The following is a 16,882-nucleotide window of genomic DNA, read 5'->3' on the forward strand; positions in this document are numbered from 1 at the left end:
TTAACTTTCACCTCTTTAATACGAGCATTTCTGTTTTCACTGTGTGGGTAGAGCCAGTTCTGCCTGTAGGAACCTGGTGAAGCTGCCAGCTCCGTGGAGCTTGCTCTGTGGCTTTGTAGCACACATCTGCAGCGCTTGGTCCCAAGCATAGGAGCCAAGAGAGTGGCAGGCTGCTGTGTGCAGAGCCCTCCCATGAGTAAAGCAGGGCTTCATGAGGAGCAGGTGAGAGCTTCCTGGCATCAGAGAGAGATCTTTTCTACCACAAAGCAGAGATGCTGGGTGCAATCTAGAAATGTGAGGAGGCTCATGGTAAATTCTCTGAGCCAGTGAATTTTTTTTCTCTGCTTAGTAGGGGGTGAGAGCTGGAGTCTGGACTCAAGACAGGCGATAAATCCAAATTCTACTTTTCCCCCAAGGCCTGACAGCTAGGGAAGATGGAAGACTTGTGCGTAGCTTGAGGAACCCCAGTATGTCATTCCCTCCCTCTTTCACAGTGAGTGCATGTAGATAACCGGTGTACGGGTTTCTCTGAGGCTGGATTCCTAGCCTGCAGCTTCTTATGATGAGTGTAGTAGGAAATGGTGGAATAGTTAACATCTGGCTTGTTTATGCAGAATTATTCAGTCATTTCCATAATGTGTTTGTAAAATCCTTCCTGCTTGATAAACCAGTCTTTCTCCTGATTCAGACAACAGTACCAGAATCCTCCATGCATACAGCGATACCTGGGATGAACTGGGTTCTTTACCTTTTTTCTTCTGGACCTCACTGCCCATCAGTGTAAAGTGTGAAGTTCATCTGCGTGCAAGACTGTGAATAGGGATGATGTGTAATAGTTGCATTTATTACTCCTCAGTGAGCCAGTTACAGGATGTAAATGATCTGATATATTAATCTAATACATGGCTTGGCTTCAAGAGCAGTCTGTAGAACAAAACTCTGCTCTGCCAGGCTTCTAGGGTGAGACCTGACAGTGTAATAAGCCCTATTTTATAAGCTCAGTATTAATTGGATTTGCATCCTCTGGCTCACTTCCTTTGGTCTGTGACTGATCCTTCTTTCAACTTTGGAATCACTCACTTTTATGTATTATCTCTTAAGTATGTGGAGAAGAACTGGACTTGTGCAGTGCACTGCCATGGGCAGCAAGAGGATGGGTTGCTGTATGAAGAGGTGGCTATTGAAGATGGGAGATGTCCTAGAAATTTCTGTCAAGACCTCAAGTAGGGATATACTGAGTCTCCCACAGGAAAAAAGCTTAACAAAAGGCGAATTGTGTGTGATTTGTATTTCTCTAACACCTGCTTATGGCAGCTAATATTGCATCAGGTGGCTCCTGTGAGGACTAGGGGAAGGTGAGATGCCAGGGGATGGAAGGGGGTCCAGAATAGCACAGGGATTTGCCAAATTTTACAGGTTTTCCGGAGGCTAGTTATCATCTGGTAAGTCACTGTCTTGCAACTTTGCTGCTGTTCTTAAGGCATTTTATCTTTTCTGTTGGTGCTCTGAGGGAGAGAAGTATGAAGCTTTATGGTATTTCTTGGCCAGCATAAAATATATTTGCCTTGAGATCTCCCAGGGAACAGGCTAGTGGGGACCAGAACAAGGTTGGATTTCCCAAGTCTTTTGTGCAGATGGAAAAGGCTGGAGCCTTTTTGGCTCTAAGCACAGGTGCTCCTGGAAGCTTTTGCTTGAGCTCTATGGTGCATTTTTTTCAGTATCTTAACACATCAGCATATATTTGAACAACATACTTAGAGCCTTTGTTGACCCAGTTTGTCAAATGCTTTTTTAAAGGAAACTCACTTCCCAAACCTTAACCAAATGGAAGAGCAAAGCCACCTACAAGGCAAGCTGTGTTGTTCTGGTCTGCCAGTCCAGCCTTTTCCCCATGGGGCTGGCTCCTACCTCACCCCTGCACTTGCTTCATCCTCCATGCATGTTGTCAGGCTGTGAACTTTGTCTGAATGTGATGATTAAAAACCAAAACAAAAACAAAACCAACAAAAAAAACCCCTGCACTAGGCAGAAAACTACCATGGTCTTCTGAATCAAAGCCTAGGACACAGATAAGCCTGGAGATGTCTCTGTTGTGAATAACCACTGCAAATCTGTGCTTGTTTCCTCCTGGCTATCAGTCATCTGTCAAGTGCTTTATAAATATTCACGGGAGTGATGTTGTACTTGCAAACAGCACTTGTAGCCATGGAGTCTGTCCTGGTCACTGAATTCTCTCAAGTGTGTAGAATGGTGTGGATGTTTAAAAAAGGGGCTTTGTCACTGAGAAAGTGGTCTGGTAAGAGAGTTCATGGTAGGACAGCTTCTAGGTGGGCTGCAGGGTGGTTTGTCAGAAGGGCTCCGGAGAGGATTTAGTGTTTATGGAGGGTTGCGCGGGAGGTACGTGGTGGGTATTTCAGTCGCTTGGAAGTGAAGCTTGGCAGAGATCATTACTGAAATACCCTAGCCCACCGTAAGGTCTCTTCGCTATTTGGGTGGCCCATTATATCATGAAGCTGGTTTTTTTTTTCCTGTCTGAGGGAGGGGAGCATCTTTAAAGGGAAGACAAAGCCCACCTATCTGAGCTGTTGTCAGAGCCGGCACGTATCCCGCTCTCTTTCTTCCTTGTTATTGAAAAGAGCCGCATGTCGGAGGAACCTGGCCAAGACGCATTGTGTTTTCCTGTGGTTCATAGCCGTTCCCCAGCAAACTAAAGCTTTCAGGAAGTGAGCTTCCCGTCAGTTTTATTTTTATTCCATTTCACAGTTACCCCACTGCGCTTTGTGGAGCTGCTCAGGAGTGCTGGCAACCAGCGTGGTGGGTTGAAGCGAAAGCGCTGATGCATGATACACAAAGAATTGCGCACAGTTTTTGGTGCAGGTGACAGGCGCAAGAGGGGATGAGGTTTTGTTCTTATTAACCTGCAAACCGCTCCTGTCCCCAGTAGGTGTGTGGGGTAGTTCTCGAAATAGCTCTGCTCACCCGACAGCAAAACAGCCCCTCTGTTCCCTGTGCTTTCCCATCATTGCGTTTCTGTCTGTCCTGTACGCGGCAAGCGAGCGAGACGTGCTCGCGGCAGAGCGGTCAGCTGAGCTCTGCTCCAGCCATCTGACACTTGGCTTAAATGAACTCGGTCTTTCTCTCCTCTCTCTCCTTCTCTCTTTCAGCTTGGCAGTGACCTTGGCGGGGGCATTGGAGGAAGCCCGGCAGTAAGTGCCATTCCATTTTTTTCCCCCGTTTAAAAAGCTGCTCAAAGCTCAGGGTTTTTAAATACAACCTCACCCATGATGTGCTGGAAGATGTTTTAAATCCCTGAAGGTGTTTGAAAATGGACAAATGTAACTGAAACACACAGGTCCCCACCTATGTTGCTTTGAGTCCAGCTGTCACCTGGGCTTTCCTAAGAGCAGCCAGGGCCAGAGCTGTTGACTCTCTGCTTAGCTCTTCTTTCTCAGAGCTTTTAGTTGGAGCACCAGCGTTAACACTGGCAGTACTCCAGTCCTTGTGCAACCGCTTTGGCAGATGAAAGGCCAAGGATGCTCACCTGTCTACACACAAAGCCTGTTCTGTTGTAACCCTAACCCAGTGTCACCACGGGTTTGTCTGAACTCAGTGCTTTTCTCCTCCCAAATGCCACGTAAGATTTTTTTCTGGACATGAAGATCTGGAGCTCTGAGCTTTCCTACTATGTGGGGTCGGTGCTGATCTCTGCCTGCCACCAGCCTCCTTCTCTGTGCCTGTGCTTTGTGAGTGTCCGAGTGCCTAGAGTGCTTGCCAGGACATGGGAGATTTTCAGGCTGCTTCCAAAGCACCGTTGGCTTCAAATGCATACCAGCTTCTTCCAGGAAAGCACGGGAAAAGGATGCAAGGTGACTTGGAGACACAGTGGGCAGGAGGGAGTGTGCCTCCAACCCACAGCCAAAAGCAGTCTTCTGGAGAAAGCTCCAGTCCCTCTTCCCAGGACTGTGTAGCCAGTAATTCAGGGAGGAAGGCATACTCAGTTCTGGAGTGAGGGCATTTCAGAGACCCTTGTTATGGCTGCAGTCATTCTCTCTCCTTCTTTCCCTGTGAATCCTGCATTCCTTTCTAACTTCAGCATGAGGGCGGAGGAGAGCCGGTGGTACAGTATACTTGTAGCCCCCAGGCAGCATGCACCAGGACACGCGAGATACTTACTCTGTAGAGGTCATACCCACAAAGCCGGGTTTCTGCCTCCCTGGGCCAGCATAAACCCAGCAGAAGCAGTTCTGCAAAACCACCAGTCCTCCCTCCCTGTCCAAAGGGCTGATTGAAAGACCACATCTCAGTGTGTTCCTGAACACAGAAGAGCGGTGAGACTTCAGACCCAGACCTGTCATCAGTATTTCTGATTGTCTGCCGTAGTCATTCTGCCTGTTTCTGGGCTTTTGACTGGTGATCCTGTTCTCAAGCATGTAATTCTTCCTGCTCACAGCAAAGAGGAGAACTTGGGAGTCTAACTTGAGTGTGACTGTCCCACCTGGAGCTGGGCACCTAAAGGTTAATATTCCAGGTTTGGTGCCCTCATTTAAGTCCCTTCTTGCAGAAAGGCTGTCATCTGGCAGAGACAACTAGTTCTGCTTCATGTAATGAACCTTTTGGACCATAATGCTGAGAATGCAGAGCTCTGGCTTTAGGTGGGAGTGTGCAATACGGTCGTGACTCCCTTGCTATCTCTGGATTTGCAAAATCTTGCAGATTCCTGAAGACTGTTGTAGCTGGGGGAAGATCTGAAGCATTTTTTCTTTTCCTTGGGTTTATGTAGGGTAGATCCACAAGGCATGTTGTCTTTATGAGAAGGAGAGGTGGAGTCAAAAGATTCCTCTACAGTGGGAGCAGATAACTGGAGCTATAAAAAATTATGTGAAAGCTATTGCACGGTTGAGGTGACAGCCGAGTGTAGGGATTAGTTGCCAAGAGCTTTGGAATTCAAATGTATTATTTAGCACTATTGATAATTCAGCGGGGAAGCTGCAAACCGCTTTAAAATATTTAGGATATTGCCAGAGTTCATGCTTTATTTAATAAGTAGTGTTCTTCATATAGGATGTTAATCAGTACCTGTTCTTTCTAACCCCTCCAGGTGGGGCAGACCTACATTCCCTCCTCCGTGCCAGCCACCTTTGCCCCTTCACCCACCCCAGCGGTGGTGAGCAGTGGACTCAACGATCTTTTCGAGCTCTCATCTGGTATAGGCATGGCTCCGGGAGGATATGTGGCTCCGAAGTCTGTACGTAAGGAAAAAGAACACCCTCAGTATGTTGCCCTGCTTTAGGCTACAAGAAGCCTGAGAGCGCTCGCTTGTCCCCTTTATGGTGGGTCTCTGGTGCTATCGAGGCACCTTAGTTCAACTCGGTCCCATTAGGGATGCCCTGGGCTTTTCCCGGGCAGAGTAATACTGCGTTGGAGACCATGCGAGTTGCTGGTTACAGACTACACAGTTACTGCTTTTTTAAGCAGTTCCCTCATTTTGCCTGTAACAATATTATTCTAAAGAATGGCTTATGTAAGATATGAGAATTTCAATTTTGTCAGAGCAGCTTTCCTGGAGACCTACTTCTTAGCAAGTTTCCCCAGGAAACTGAGGGCAGGATAGAATTTGCTACAACTTCCATAGAAGATTCGTTTATTTGGAGGAATCGAACGTGACAGTAAAGATAAAACGACGTGATTGGGATGAGCATGCTGCAGTGTAATGCGGATAAATGCTCCATTAGTGACACAGATCGCAGATGCACTGACTGAAGCGTGTTTCGTCTGGAGGGTTTGCGAGATGCAGAACGTGGTTCTGGTAACAGGCTGTGGAGCAGCCACAGGGAGCTCAGGGTTAGCCTTTCATGTCTGAAAGGGAATAAACAAAAATTAGCACTGATTAAATAGTCAATGGATGAATAAACTTAAGTCATCCTGTGAAATCTAGGATCTCAAGGTACTGCAGAGCATATTCAAAGCTTTTGGTCCTTAGCTGCTTCCAAGTATAACACCATGCATAAGACCAAGTACAAAAGAACCCAGTAATTTTGAGCTAAGAAGTGCTTCATTTTGCACCACTTGGATTTGGGTCTGGGTTTTTGCCACAAAGATGGTTTGGGAATCCAGAAGCCAAACAGCTAATAGTATCAGCCCTGTGCTTTTATTCGGTTCAAACCTTAGTGTTGTCCTGCCTCTAATAGCCTAACAAGTCCTTGGAGAAGCCTGTCCATCAGCAGACTTGGTAAGTCTCGCATTAGTGTGAAGGACACAAGCTTTCACTGTTTCTTGTGCACACTAATGCTGTAGTATATTTGAATTCTTATGTGAGTGATGTGAACAGAGACGGATTAGGAGCAGCAAGCTTATTTCTCATTGGTGAACTTTATCCTTTCAACAGCCTGTGTTGTATCTTCCCTGTAGTGTTTCTTTAGCGTTTGTGGGCTTAATGTGCCAATGTAGCTGGGTTTCCGAACTCAGGACTTCCCTGTTGTTTGGAAAACTGTTACTTGTTTGTTATCTTCAGGCCAGACTTATGCTGAATGACATCTCTTGTGTTCAAGGTTTGGTTGCCTGCAGTAAAGGCTAAAGGACTGGAGATCTCGGGCACATTCAGTCACAGACAGGGACACATCTACATGGAGATGAACTTTACCAATAAGGCTTTGCAGCACATGACCGACTTTGCCATTCAGTTCAACAAGAACAGGTAAGAGATCGATAGGCTTTGTTCACTATGTTAAAAAGATTGCGTGCTCCATGAAAGGAATCTGTGTCTGCACTGCTAGATATAGGGAGGACTTTTATGTAGGAATATAATGCAGTCATGGAGACAGCCTGAAGTCTCCATCACACCACAGTTGTGTGAAAGGGCTGAAAATACAGACTGATAAATCTGTGAGGAAACCGGCAGCAGACGGTCCCATCGTTCTCTTAGCACTGAAACTCTCTGCAGAGTTTTAAAGCAGCCTCATGAGTTGTTAGGCAGGCTAGTGGTTTTGTAGCCAGTAAGTGCCCTGAGGAAAGCAAGAGCATAAACAGGCAAGCATTTGAGCTGCACAAGTATCCGTCTGTAATGCCTCTACCTCCTGACTTAATTGCTGTGCTGCCCCTCAGACTCTCTGGAAGTGTGGGTCTCATTAATAAAGCTGTTTGACAAGTTGCAAGTTCAGAGCCTACGGCACATGCTTTCCCTGTAATCGGTAGCAGAACAATTTTGTCTGAAGGAGCACTACGTGAATGTTTAGAGCATGGAGATTGTTCTCAGAAACCAATCTCAGCCAAAAGACGTGACGTGGCAGTACAGCCACAGTGTCTTCCCACAAATACCCTTCCCAGTCAGAGAGCTTATCATGTGGTTTGCCAGGTTTGAGCAAGGACCAGACTAGTTCTTATCAGGATTGTGAAGAATATTTTGTGACTGAAATGTTTCCCACATTTCTTAATATCCCTTTGCTGGAAAAGGGTTCTCTGTACTAAGATCCACTGAAACCATCTCTTTAATATCACTGTTAGCCTTGCAAATTTGGGATTTCTTGGGATGAATAATATTTACTTACAGAAGACATTATGCTAAGTAAGTCTTAGTAAATGTTCTCCGTGGACTGCTGTATTTTCTGGAGAGTTTTGCTAAGCTGCTATATGCAAATGTTTCATGTAAATTGGCCTGAAAAAAGCAGTTTTGCTTGTGATTTTTTCCCCGTACATCAAGTTGTGTTCTAGCCACACCTACATGGTACTTCTCAAGGATGTAAGAAGTTTAAATACTGTGCAGTAAAACAGCAGTTTCTCCTTTTGCAGCGTATCAGCACACGCTCCATATACAATCTACTACTATTTACTCTTCTACAAATACTGTTCTACCGCTTTCCACTGTGGCTGGTGCATTGGAAAGAGCTGCAGCGGGTTAGCTCTTTAGGTTTAAATATTAAAGTTTGTGCTTTGGAAGTTTCTGTTGCTTTTCCCCCCTCTTCTGCCACTACTAATTACATTCATTGTGGTCTTGGGATAAAGCATTGGAAAAAAAAAAAAAAAGAAAAGAAAGCTAGAGCTCTGGTGTGCTGTAATATCACAGCCACTTAGTAGCAAAATGCAACTTTGTTTTCCCTCTGAGTCTTAGGGAAAACACTAGGACTTATGTCCCCCAGCGTGAAATGGCTGCAGAAGGCAAATAATGTGGCTAGGCCCTTGCTGAGAATATTCTTATTTCAGCTCCCTAGAGCTGAAAACTTAAGGAGAACAGGGTGGGACATCTACTAGTTTCTGAAAGTGTCATACCCAATACACATGTGGCTGACTGTGCAGAGACAGTATCAGGTTTTTAGTGCATAAAATTAAAAATACACACTTAGGCATCTTTGTTCCTCTGAATACTCTGTCACCTCTGAGCTAATGTGAATTCTGCTAAAGAGGAACACAGTCACGAGTGGACACCGAAACTATCTTATGCATCTGCACTTCCATCTGCTTTCGAAAAGAAGCCAGTACATAGTACAGAAGTGTTACGTTAAATGCTAGCTACTGTCCCTCTTCTCCACACTACATAGAGGTGCCCGTGGAATTAAATGCCTGAGCGGGCAAGCAAACATTCGCTTTGCTGTGGCTGTATAGGTCCCCAGTTGAAGGAGCCTCAAATCACGCAGCAGAGCCAGGCGCTGTCATTCGGGACCAGACAGCTGGTGCATGGATTGCTTTGTTCTGCCGTGCTCTGTTACAAACCACGTACTCCTCCTTGGCGCTCTCTTTGTTCCGTGCTGGCTCCAGTTCCTTCTTCCATAGCTCCCAGTGATACACCAGCCATGCAGTGTGTGATGTTCTCTACTTGCAGTGCTTCCCACTCTGTGAGAGCGCACCAAGGGGTCTGAGTCTGAGTCCAGGTGCCGCTCCTTGCTGGGCAGGCTGCTGCTCGGTGCTGTGCGGGGAATGGAAGAGCTCCCAGACGCTGCTCCCGTGGGCAGGATGGCACATGTTGTCAGCAGGACAGACCTGATTGAGTTTCCCGTGCCTTGTCCTGCTTTGAGTGTCTGCTGTTTTAAGCTGTGTCCCTCCCCTGAAGTAACAGCAGGGACAGCTCAGAGTAATGGGAAGATGAACCAGCTTGTGCTTGGCAAAAGGGAATAGGTGTTGGGCAATGCAGCGCTGCTCTCATCACCTCTGTTTTTCTCTTGCCCAGCTTCGGGGTCATCCCAAGCACCCCACTGGCCATTCACACACCTCTGATGCCAAACCAAAGCATTGATGTCTCCCTGCCCCTCAACACTCTGGGACCAGTCATGAAAATGGAGCCTCTGAACAACCTTCAGGTAAGAGGGAATTGTCTCATTCTGGGCAGGGGGGAGATCGGCAGGTGCTCAGCCCAGTTTGTTTGGCCCAGTGTGGTAAGACTCTAGTAACAAAATACCATGTGTGTAGGGTAGCCAGGCAGAACCCATGGGTTTGGGCCATGCCTCTGGCCAAGACTTCTTGCTGTTTCCTTTTTCTAGTCTCCTCCAGAAGGACTGAAGCAGAGACCCACTGCTTGCACCTTGAGGATTAAGGTCTTTGCCTGCTCCAGTAACACTCTTCTATAAAGCCCACACGAGGTTTGGTTGGGTTTATGAACTGGAGCTGGTCTGAACAGAGAAAGTGCATGCCTGTGGTGGAGCAGGCAGCAAGAGCTGTCAGCAAGAATTTAGGCAATTAAAGGAATTGCAGGAAAGATGGCAACTGCTGAGTGATTAATATTTCTGTAGTGCTCTTAACTTCCAGGGTGCTTTACAAAGGCATTGGCACATCCCTGCCCCAGGTAGCTTAATCCAAGGCAAAGATGATGTGTTCCAGGAAAGGCAGAGGAGAAATGACGTAAGCAGCTAATGTTTCATTAATGAAGCTGTCGGTGCGTGTTGGGGACGGTGTTCCCTAGAAGAGGCTTTTATCAGATTGGGCTGCCAGTCTGATAAAGGCATGACAGATCCAGGGAAATGTTCACCTCTGGTTTGGACTGGGGACTGTCTCCATCAGTCCTGGTGTGCCTCAAGGGCACTGGTCTTGAAGTACTCGTCAGGCAGACAGTTCTCCCTGGAAGGAGGCTCTTCCTCACTGCTGCCATGTGCAGCCACTCTGGCATGGGGCTCAGCGATTGACTCCTGCCTCTGCTCTGTGTAGCTGGGTCTAGGATGATTTTCCTAGATCCAAAGATGTGGTTAACTTGCACTGTAGCATGTCTCACTCTCCTCAAGTCTTCAGCAGCTAGAACTAGGTTGGGTTCCTGTAGCGTAGCAGCCCATGGAGGGGAATATTTTGAAGCAGCTCATTCTCTTTTTAGATTAAGAGAATGCAATGGAAGTTACTATTTATTCTGCCTGAGCAACTGGGGTTTTTTTCCCTTCTTTTGACTTCCATTCTGGGGCTTATGACTTATTGATGAGTCTTTGGGCAAACAGCTCAAAATAGCTTCTTTGGCGCTCAAACGAGCAGTCCTACACTCCAGCTCTGAGCTCAGTCATGCGATGGGGGAGCATGCGGACAGTGAATGAATTACATGTTCTTGTCTTCCACAGAGGGCTCTTCCAGCCTGTGGAAAAGCTGGATTCCCTCTGCATCCATGTCATGGGGATGAGGTTGTATCACTGCATTTGAGTCAGCTGTGGTAAAATCTACCTCCTGCTCTGAAGGAAATCTGGAAGTCTCTAGGAGGTGACAGTCCTGATTGCCTCCATAACGCTGGGGACTCTCAACAAAGCCATCTCAAGTTGCTGCTTCCTTTGATCTCGAAGGAAGTGAAGTATTTGGGTTATTAAATCTCTAAAGGAATCGGGACACAGTTTGTTTCTTGTAGCATCTCCTGCTAGAACAAAGCAAAGCGAAAACATGCGAGGAAACCTCCAGCTACCTTATATTGAGACAGCGGAGCATTCATTAGTGCCAGACTTAGTTGCTAATTTGTGAGCTCTCTCATTGCCATAGAAGTTGGCTGCCCTTTTACAATTGGGGAAGCTGCCATATGGAGTAATAGTATATTTCTCTGCAAAGAGTTGAATCACGATAGCAGATGCCAAGTTAAAAAGAGCACTCCCCTTACTTTTTTGACGGCAGTGGGTTTGATGGAGATCTGTCGTTGCCCTGACAGCCAAGACTCTGGTTCTGTTTTGTGAGATCATGTAGAAATTATGTCTTGAAACATTCAGAAATCATTTTGGTGACCTACTTAGGAAACAATTTATAGCATAATATAGGAGTAGAGAATACAAATGTTCCTGTATTCATTGAAGAACCAAAACACTCATCAAGTTGAATTTGCTTAATGTGGTTTTTCTGAGCTGGGGAATATTGAAGTAGATGCAGGGCTGGTTTGAACCTGAGGACCTTATGTTCATCTCCTATTCTGGTGGGGGTTTTTTGTTTAGTAACAAGAAAAGTAAGTCCTGAAGTAACCAAACTGATAGCTTTCAACTTTTGTCATGTTAATTAGAAACTTCAAAGACTAGTTGTACATTCCTTAGGCAATTATTTCAGAAGTAATGAATTACAGTCTTGTTCAGGTTATTTTTATTACCATTTCTAATCTTTTGCCCAATACAGCTGGTTTAATCTTAACATTTGTAATCATGGAAAGAAACTAAAGTATTTGACAAGTTAACAAAAAAGCCGTTTTTACAAGAAGATGAGGAAATGGAAATATTTTCAGAGGCTTACTTATATAAAATATAGCTACACAGTCTTCTGTGTGCCAGTCACCTTGCATCTTGTGATAAGGAATACCAGGCTTCTCCCTCCTGTCCCAAAGTAGTAATGATAATTTTCTTGACCTGTTGACTCGGGTTCAACGCCCAGTCAAGCAGCCATTTATTCAAAGGGTAAAGGCAAAGTTAGACTGGGCGCAGCACTGTAGGGCTGAACGGACCCCAATCCTTGCTGCCTGCTTCATCTTCTTTACTTCTTACAGATTAAAAAGCTGCTGTCAGATGCCTTTGGGGTGTGCCTGTTGCTAAAGAAAACTGACTCAGTTAATTGTGTGCTGTTGACTTCTGCTGGGAGACACCCTTGCAGCACCCTGTCAGCATCTTGGAGGCTATGTGGCACTTGTGGGTGCTGTGGTCCCCCTGCCCAGAGCGGCCTCTGCGGAGCACGGCGCTCGTAAGCGATAACGAGCTTTTGCCCAAAGGTGTGCAAGAGGCTGCGTTGAGCTTCACGAGTATTTGGTAGCTGTGTCTCGTTTGCCAGCCAGGGCAGGCTCTAGTAGTTGTACAGGCTTGCTTGGGTCCCGTAGTTGCCTTTTCACAATCAAAGCGGTGTCACCCCTCTGATAACACGTAGGCTGTTGGGGTCGTGCCTAGTGGCAGAGATGGGGTGGGTGGGGTATCTTTGCCACCATGTGTGTGAGACCTGGAGCTCTCAAAGAGGAAAATGGGTTCTGAAATAGGTATTTGCATTGGTGAGTATCTTTCCAGATACGTCTTCAAGTCAAATTTGAAATAAGAAAATGCCTGGGATAGGAGCCTTTCTGTGCTAAGGAGAACCACTGCTACTAATAAAGGGCCTTTCAAGGGCTCTGAAATGCTGTCAAATTGGAATATCCGATTTGTTCATTCGGGTACAGGAGAATCGCTCCCCTAACCTTGGAAATGGGTGAAGGGGAGCCAACCTGCTGTGACAGTTTTGGAGCTCAGGCCCGGCCTGTCACAGCACAAATACGATCATCTCTTCTGTGAGATGGTAACCACTTGCAGGAGACGATACAGTTGAAAACAAGCTGCAGGGACTCCTGGAGCTGTAGCAAGTCTGCCTGAACCTGCAGCATTGCAGTTCTCTTGGGATCTGCATTCAGAATTGGCAATCGGCGTGTTGCATTCCCCAGCGTTACCGGCTGTCAGCTGCCAGGGCTGTTTGTTGCAGCTACTGAGCAGGCACCTGAAGGAAGCGTAGCTTCAGTTTTCCAGAATGCCTGTAAGATGATCTGGCGAGTAGTGAAAGGGAAGGATCTGCCAGCTGCATTTCTTCCTGAAAAGTGACATTTGGAAACACAGACCTCTCCCTTGCTGCTGAGCCATGTGAGGTGCAGAGCATTTTTTGTTGCTTCCAATGAGTTTGACAACACATTTCTATAAAAGCAGTTGAAGGTGCGGCTTCTTCATTGAGAAAAGATCGATCTTTCTAATGCACTAAATCATGCTTATCCTTCCGCTCTCAGTCCTGCTGTAACTCATCGCCTGTGCTCCTCCACTCTTCAGCGTCTCGCTCACAATGCAGAACCGCTGGAGCTCTCATTCATCAGAAGTGTTAATATATCTTGGGTCACAAATGCAGAGCTCTTGGTACTTGGAAACAGGTTTCACACATTCAACTCTCCATAAAAACAAGGCTGAGAATCGGCGTGAGCAGCAAGTCCAGCCAGCAGACGTTCTCCCTTCAGAGCCTGCTTGATAAATGGCACAATATCTGCCTGTGTGTGAGCTGCCTCAAGATTACTGAGCCAACCACCACGGAGCAGCCTTGGGTAGCTAGGTGTGAAAAGTGCTTTCTTGGATTTGTTGCCTAGGTTATTTTTTTTAACAGCCTCTACTAGACCAGGTCTTACTCCAGCAGAGGAGAACCCTCCTGGGAGCTCCCTGAATTAAGGGCTCGGATTATAGCTTGACGTCTGCGACCAGTTCTCAGATCAGCTGCAGAAAGCTGTTGGCTTGCTGATTAAGGGCAGCTCTGCCACATGGTACAGCACATTGGATAAAATGCACATTTTGAACTTCAAGTACAGCCAGGCACACATGAGAGCGTAGCCCTCCCAGTAACTCGCTGTTCCCTGACCGTTGACGCAAGCGGCGTGCCTGGAGCTGACAGCCGAGCCAGGGGCGCAGCACCCAGCCCCCGGCCTCGCTGTCTGCGCGCAGCTCTGCTGCCCGGGCTCGAGACTTGCGCCTGTAGGTAGAGCATCCGCCTGGCAGCGGCTGTCGAGCGCCCGCAGGATCCCGAGAACCCTACCTGTCAAGGAAGATGAAGTTAAGTAGCCAGCCCTCCCTGGGGGCATCTGACAGCCAGAGCAGCAGACTGTCGCAGGATAAACCATGACCTTGTGCTGGCAGAGGTAAAAAAGGCTCTGCAGAGGAGAGTTCTTCTCGCCTTAACAGTTTGGCTGTTAGCAGGCTCTACAGCAAAGCCCAACTTGAAGTAAATCCTTAATTTAGTGTAGGTGCTAATGGGATTCCAAGTGGGTATGTTGTGTACTTGCTGCTGATGGAAAGCATCTGTGTTGCTTTCAGACTTGACTTTGAAAGTCGGTTCTTATGCTCAAGTCTGGGATTTAAAGCATCGGAAACCTACACTATTGAAGAAAATAGCATTGTTCTTACGAGGTACCTCTTCCCCAAAATACCAGGTGTTGGCTGTCAGAGGGTTGTGCTGCAAGAGACGCAGAAGGGTGCTTATGCTGTAAGGTGAGAAAATTGTTCCAGGGGTTATTTCTGAAGGTGCTGCTTCCTCCAGTCAGATCACAAACAAGACAGGAGTGATTGGGAGCCCAGTGCCAATTTTTAGTGGGCTCACACCTTTTCAGCAGTGAAGCTTTACATTAAAATCTGGCACCTTTTGACTTTTATCCTTCAGAAGCTTTGTAGTCTGCTTGACTAAATTTACAAGGCAGTAATATTTTTTTTTCTCCTTTAAAAAAGATCGTAGATGGAAAGCCATTTTTGTTTAAAATGCTTCTGTTTCAACTCTCAAATGGCTGAACCTGAAGGTCTTGTTAAAGGTTTAATAGTTCATGTCCAGGTCGGCAGGTTAAAGCTGCAGAGCCACAGGCAAAGTTAGTTGGGGCTGGAGGATTTATTGAATCCAAGTAGAGGTTCCTTTCAAGTATGTCAAGCCTGGAGAGCCTTCTCAGCTGCTGGTATCACTTTAGATGTCATTGATTGTCTCAGGCTGATGTTCCTACCCGAGGAGCACTAGATTTTTTCGGCAAGTCGCTGTTGTTATCTGCTCAGTTTCTCACAGACGCTGCTGTGGATCCGCTCTCTGCCTGCGGTTCCTTTGTAGCCTGTCAGCTGGCATCGGATGCTCCTGATGTGGCAGCACAAAGGTTGAAGCATGGCCTTGGAAAGCTGGTATCAGCTGGCACGACTTCTTAGCCACCTCTTGGTACAAGTTTCCCCATCCAGGTATCTGCAGGTGCCTTTTTCATGGACCAGATCTTGGGAGCCGCAGCGCGTACCTGGCGGGTCAGGGGAGGTGTGTGGTGTTGCATGATGGAAGCTAGTCTTGGAAAGCTTACTGGTCTTGTCCCAGTGCTGGAGGTTTAAGGAGACTGTAGCGTTTTCCTTTCCTGTTTGCAAAAATCAGTTGTAACAGCTGGTTTCTGCATCGTTACAGATAGTTGCAAGGTGACACATGATGTCATTGCTGAACCCAAGGTGCAGTTTGGGAGGAAGGCTGGCGTGTGGCTTGTTCTTCTTTGCTGGGAAGAAATTGCGCTTCAGAGCATCTTAATTGGGTAGCTCTCCAGAGTATTGCCAAAGCAGCTTACTCAGTATGTTTCTGCAGAGTTGAGAAGCAGGTCAGCAGATACCTTTTTATAGCATTCTTGTAACTGCAGGGACAGGGTAAGCATATTAATTTGGAGTGTGCCGCTAGAACCGTGACTGGAGAGAAGACACTGCTTTCCAGCCCCTCTTGTAAGAAACCACTGTTGTATGGCAACAACAATTAGCTGCAAAAGCTAAGTAATCTCTGTTGTTCTAAGGGAAGGCAATTAATCGTTAAATCAGAGTTGGAGAAGATCTTAGGTCACACAGTGTAGTCCCTGCTATGCTTTGTTGTTTTGCTACAGTTCCTCTTATTGAGAGCATTGTCAAGGCTGATTTTAAATACTCCAAGTGCTGGAGCTTCTCTCTTCCTCAGGAGAGTTTTGTGCTGCTTAATGATTCTCACTATCAAGTTTTCTCAGACGTTTAGTGTAAATTTTCCTTCTTCTGGCTCATCTCCATGACTTATATCCAAGCATAGCATCTGGAATGGCTACACTGCTGTCCCCTCCCCAGCGCTGCCCTCCTGTACTCAGAGGTGTGGTTTTGGCTATTCTCCCAGTCTGTTCAATCACATTTTGCAGAGGTAAATCACTTAAGTCTGTCTACCAGGCTGCTTTTCCCTCTCTGGCTTTGGTGCCTCTAGCTCAAACGCTTGACACTCCAACTCCAGCAATCGAAGCACGTAACAGCTCCCTGTTCCAGGGCACCATTTCCATTTTTTTTCCGAGGTTGCACCGTTTACGTGGGTTTAGTGGGCTTTAAACTAATCCCTTCTTAAGCTGGTTTGCATTGTAGAAATCAAATATGACCTGCTACCTGTAACAATGGCTGAAAGTCAAAACCCCACAGACTGTCACATCTATCTTTCTGCTGTTCTCTGCACTTCTGGGACCTTCCCAATTGCTAGAAAAGTTTGTTCGGGAGCTTGGTCTCCTTCCACTCGTCCTCTGGCTTGCCTGCATGTCTAATCAGCTGACTTGTGTTTGAATTCTCTGGTTTATTGCCCTCCCTTGTCTATCCACAGCTGTTTTTACCAACATTTGGGGATGTCTTTCTAAACCTGCCACTATAGGACAATAGATTTTTTTCAGCAGGACACTAATATATGTAATTATTAATGTGAATGGAGTTTGTCTTGGCATAAATTCTTTTAGCAGCAAATTTAATTCTTTGGCTCAGCATTTAGCATGGTCTGGTTTGTGTTTCAGCTGAGTGAACAAATTGGAGAACTCTTCCTGGGATTTTTTCAAAGGAAGTAGGAGCTCAAACAGCTCCTGAAATCCAGGGCTCCCCACATGACCTCAATTCTAGGTGTCTCTTACAGGCTGAGTTTCCTTCATTGCAAGCAATGGCAGGTGTCTGCTGAGCTGTACTCCTGTGACAGGCTATTGCTATGTGGGATG

General features: G+C 46.5%; 1 protein-coding gene across 3 annotated transcripts in view; it reads left to right on the forward strand.

Moving 5' to 3' along the window:
- AP2B1 (adaptor related protein complex 2 subunit beta 1) overlaps nucleotides 1–16,882 on the forward strand; it is an 83,135-nt gene that overhangs the window by 52,528 nt on the left and 13,725 nt on the right. Inside the window, exons 16-19 of one of the 3 annotated variants that reach the window (XM_086475446.1) lie at nucleotides 3,173–3,206; nucleotides 5,099–5,245; nucleotides 6,549–6,694; nucleotides 9,158–9,287. In XM_086475446.1, coding sequence (XP_086331572.1) covers nucleotides 3,173–3,206; nucleotides 5,099–5,245; nucleotides 6,549–6,694; nucleotides 9,158–9,287 — 457 coding nt within the window. Of the gene's footprint in view, nucleotides 1–3,164; nucleotides 3,207–5,098; nucleotides 5,246–6,548; nucleotides 6,695–9,157; nucleotides 9,288–16,882 lie in introns of all 3 variants that reach the window. The other 2 variants (XM_086475445.1, XM_086475447.1) reach the window with 2 other exon arrangements.

This window comes from Leptosomus discolor, chromosome 18, assembly GCF_034619465.1.
Source record: "Leptosomus discolor isolate bLepDis1 chromosome 18, bLepDis1.hap2, whole genome shotgun sequence".
NCBI lineage: Eukaryota > Metazoa > Chordata > Aves > Leptosomiformes > Leptosomidae > Leptosomus > Leptosomus discolor.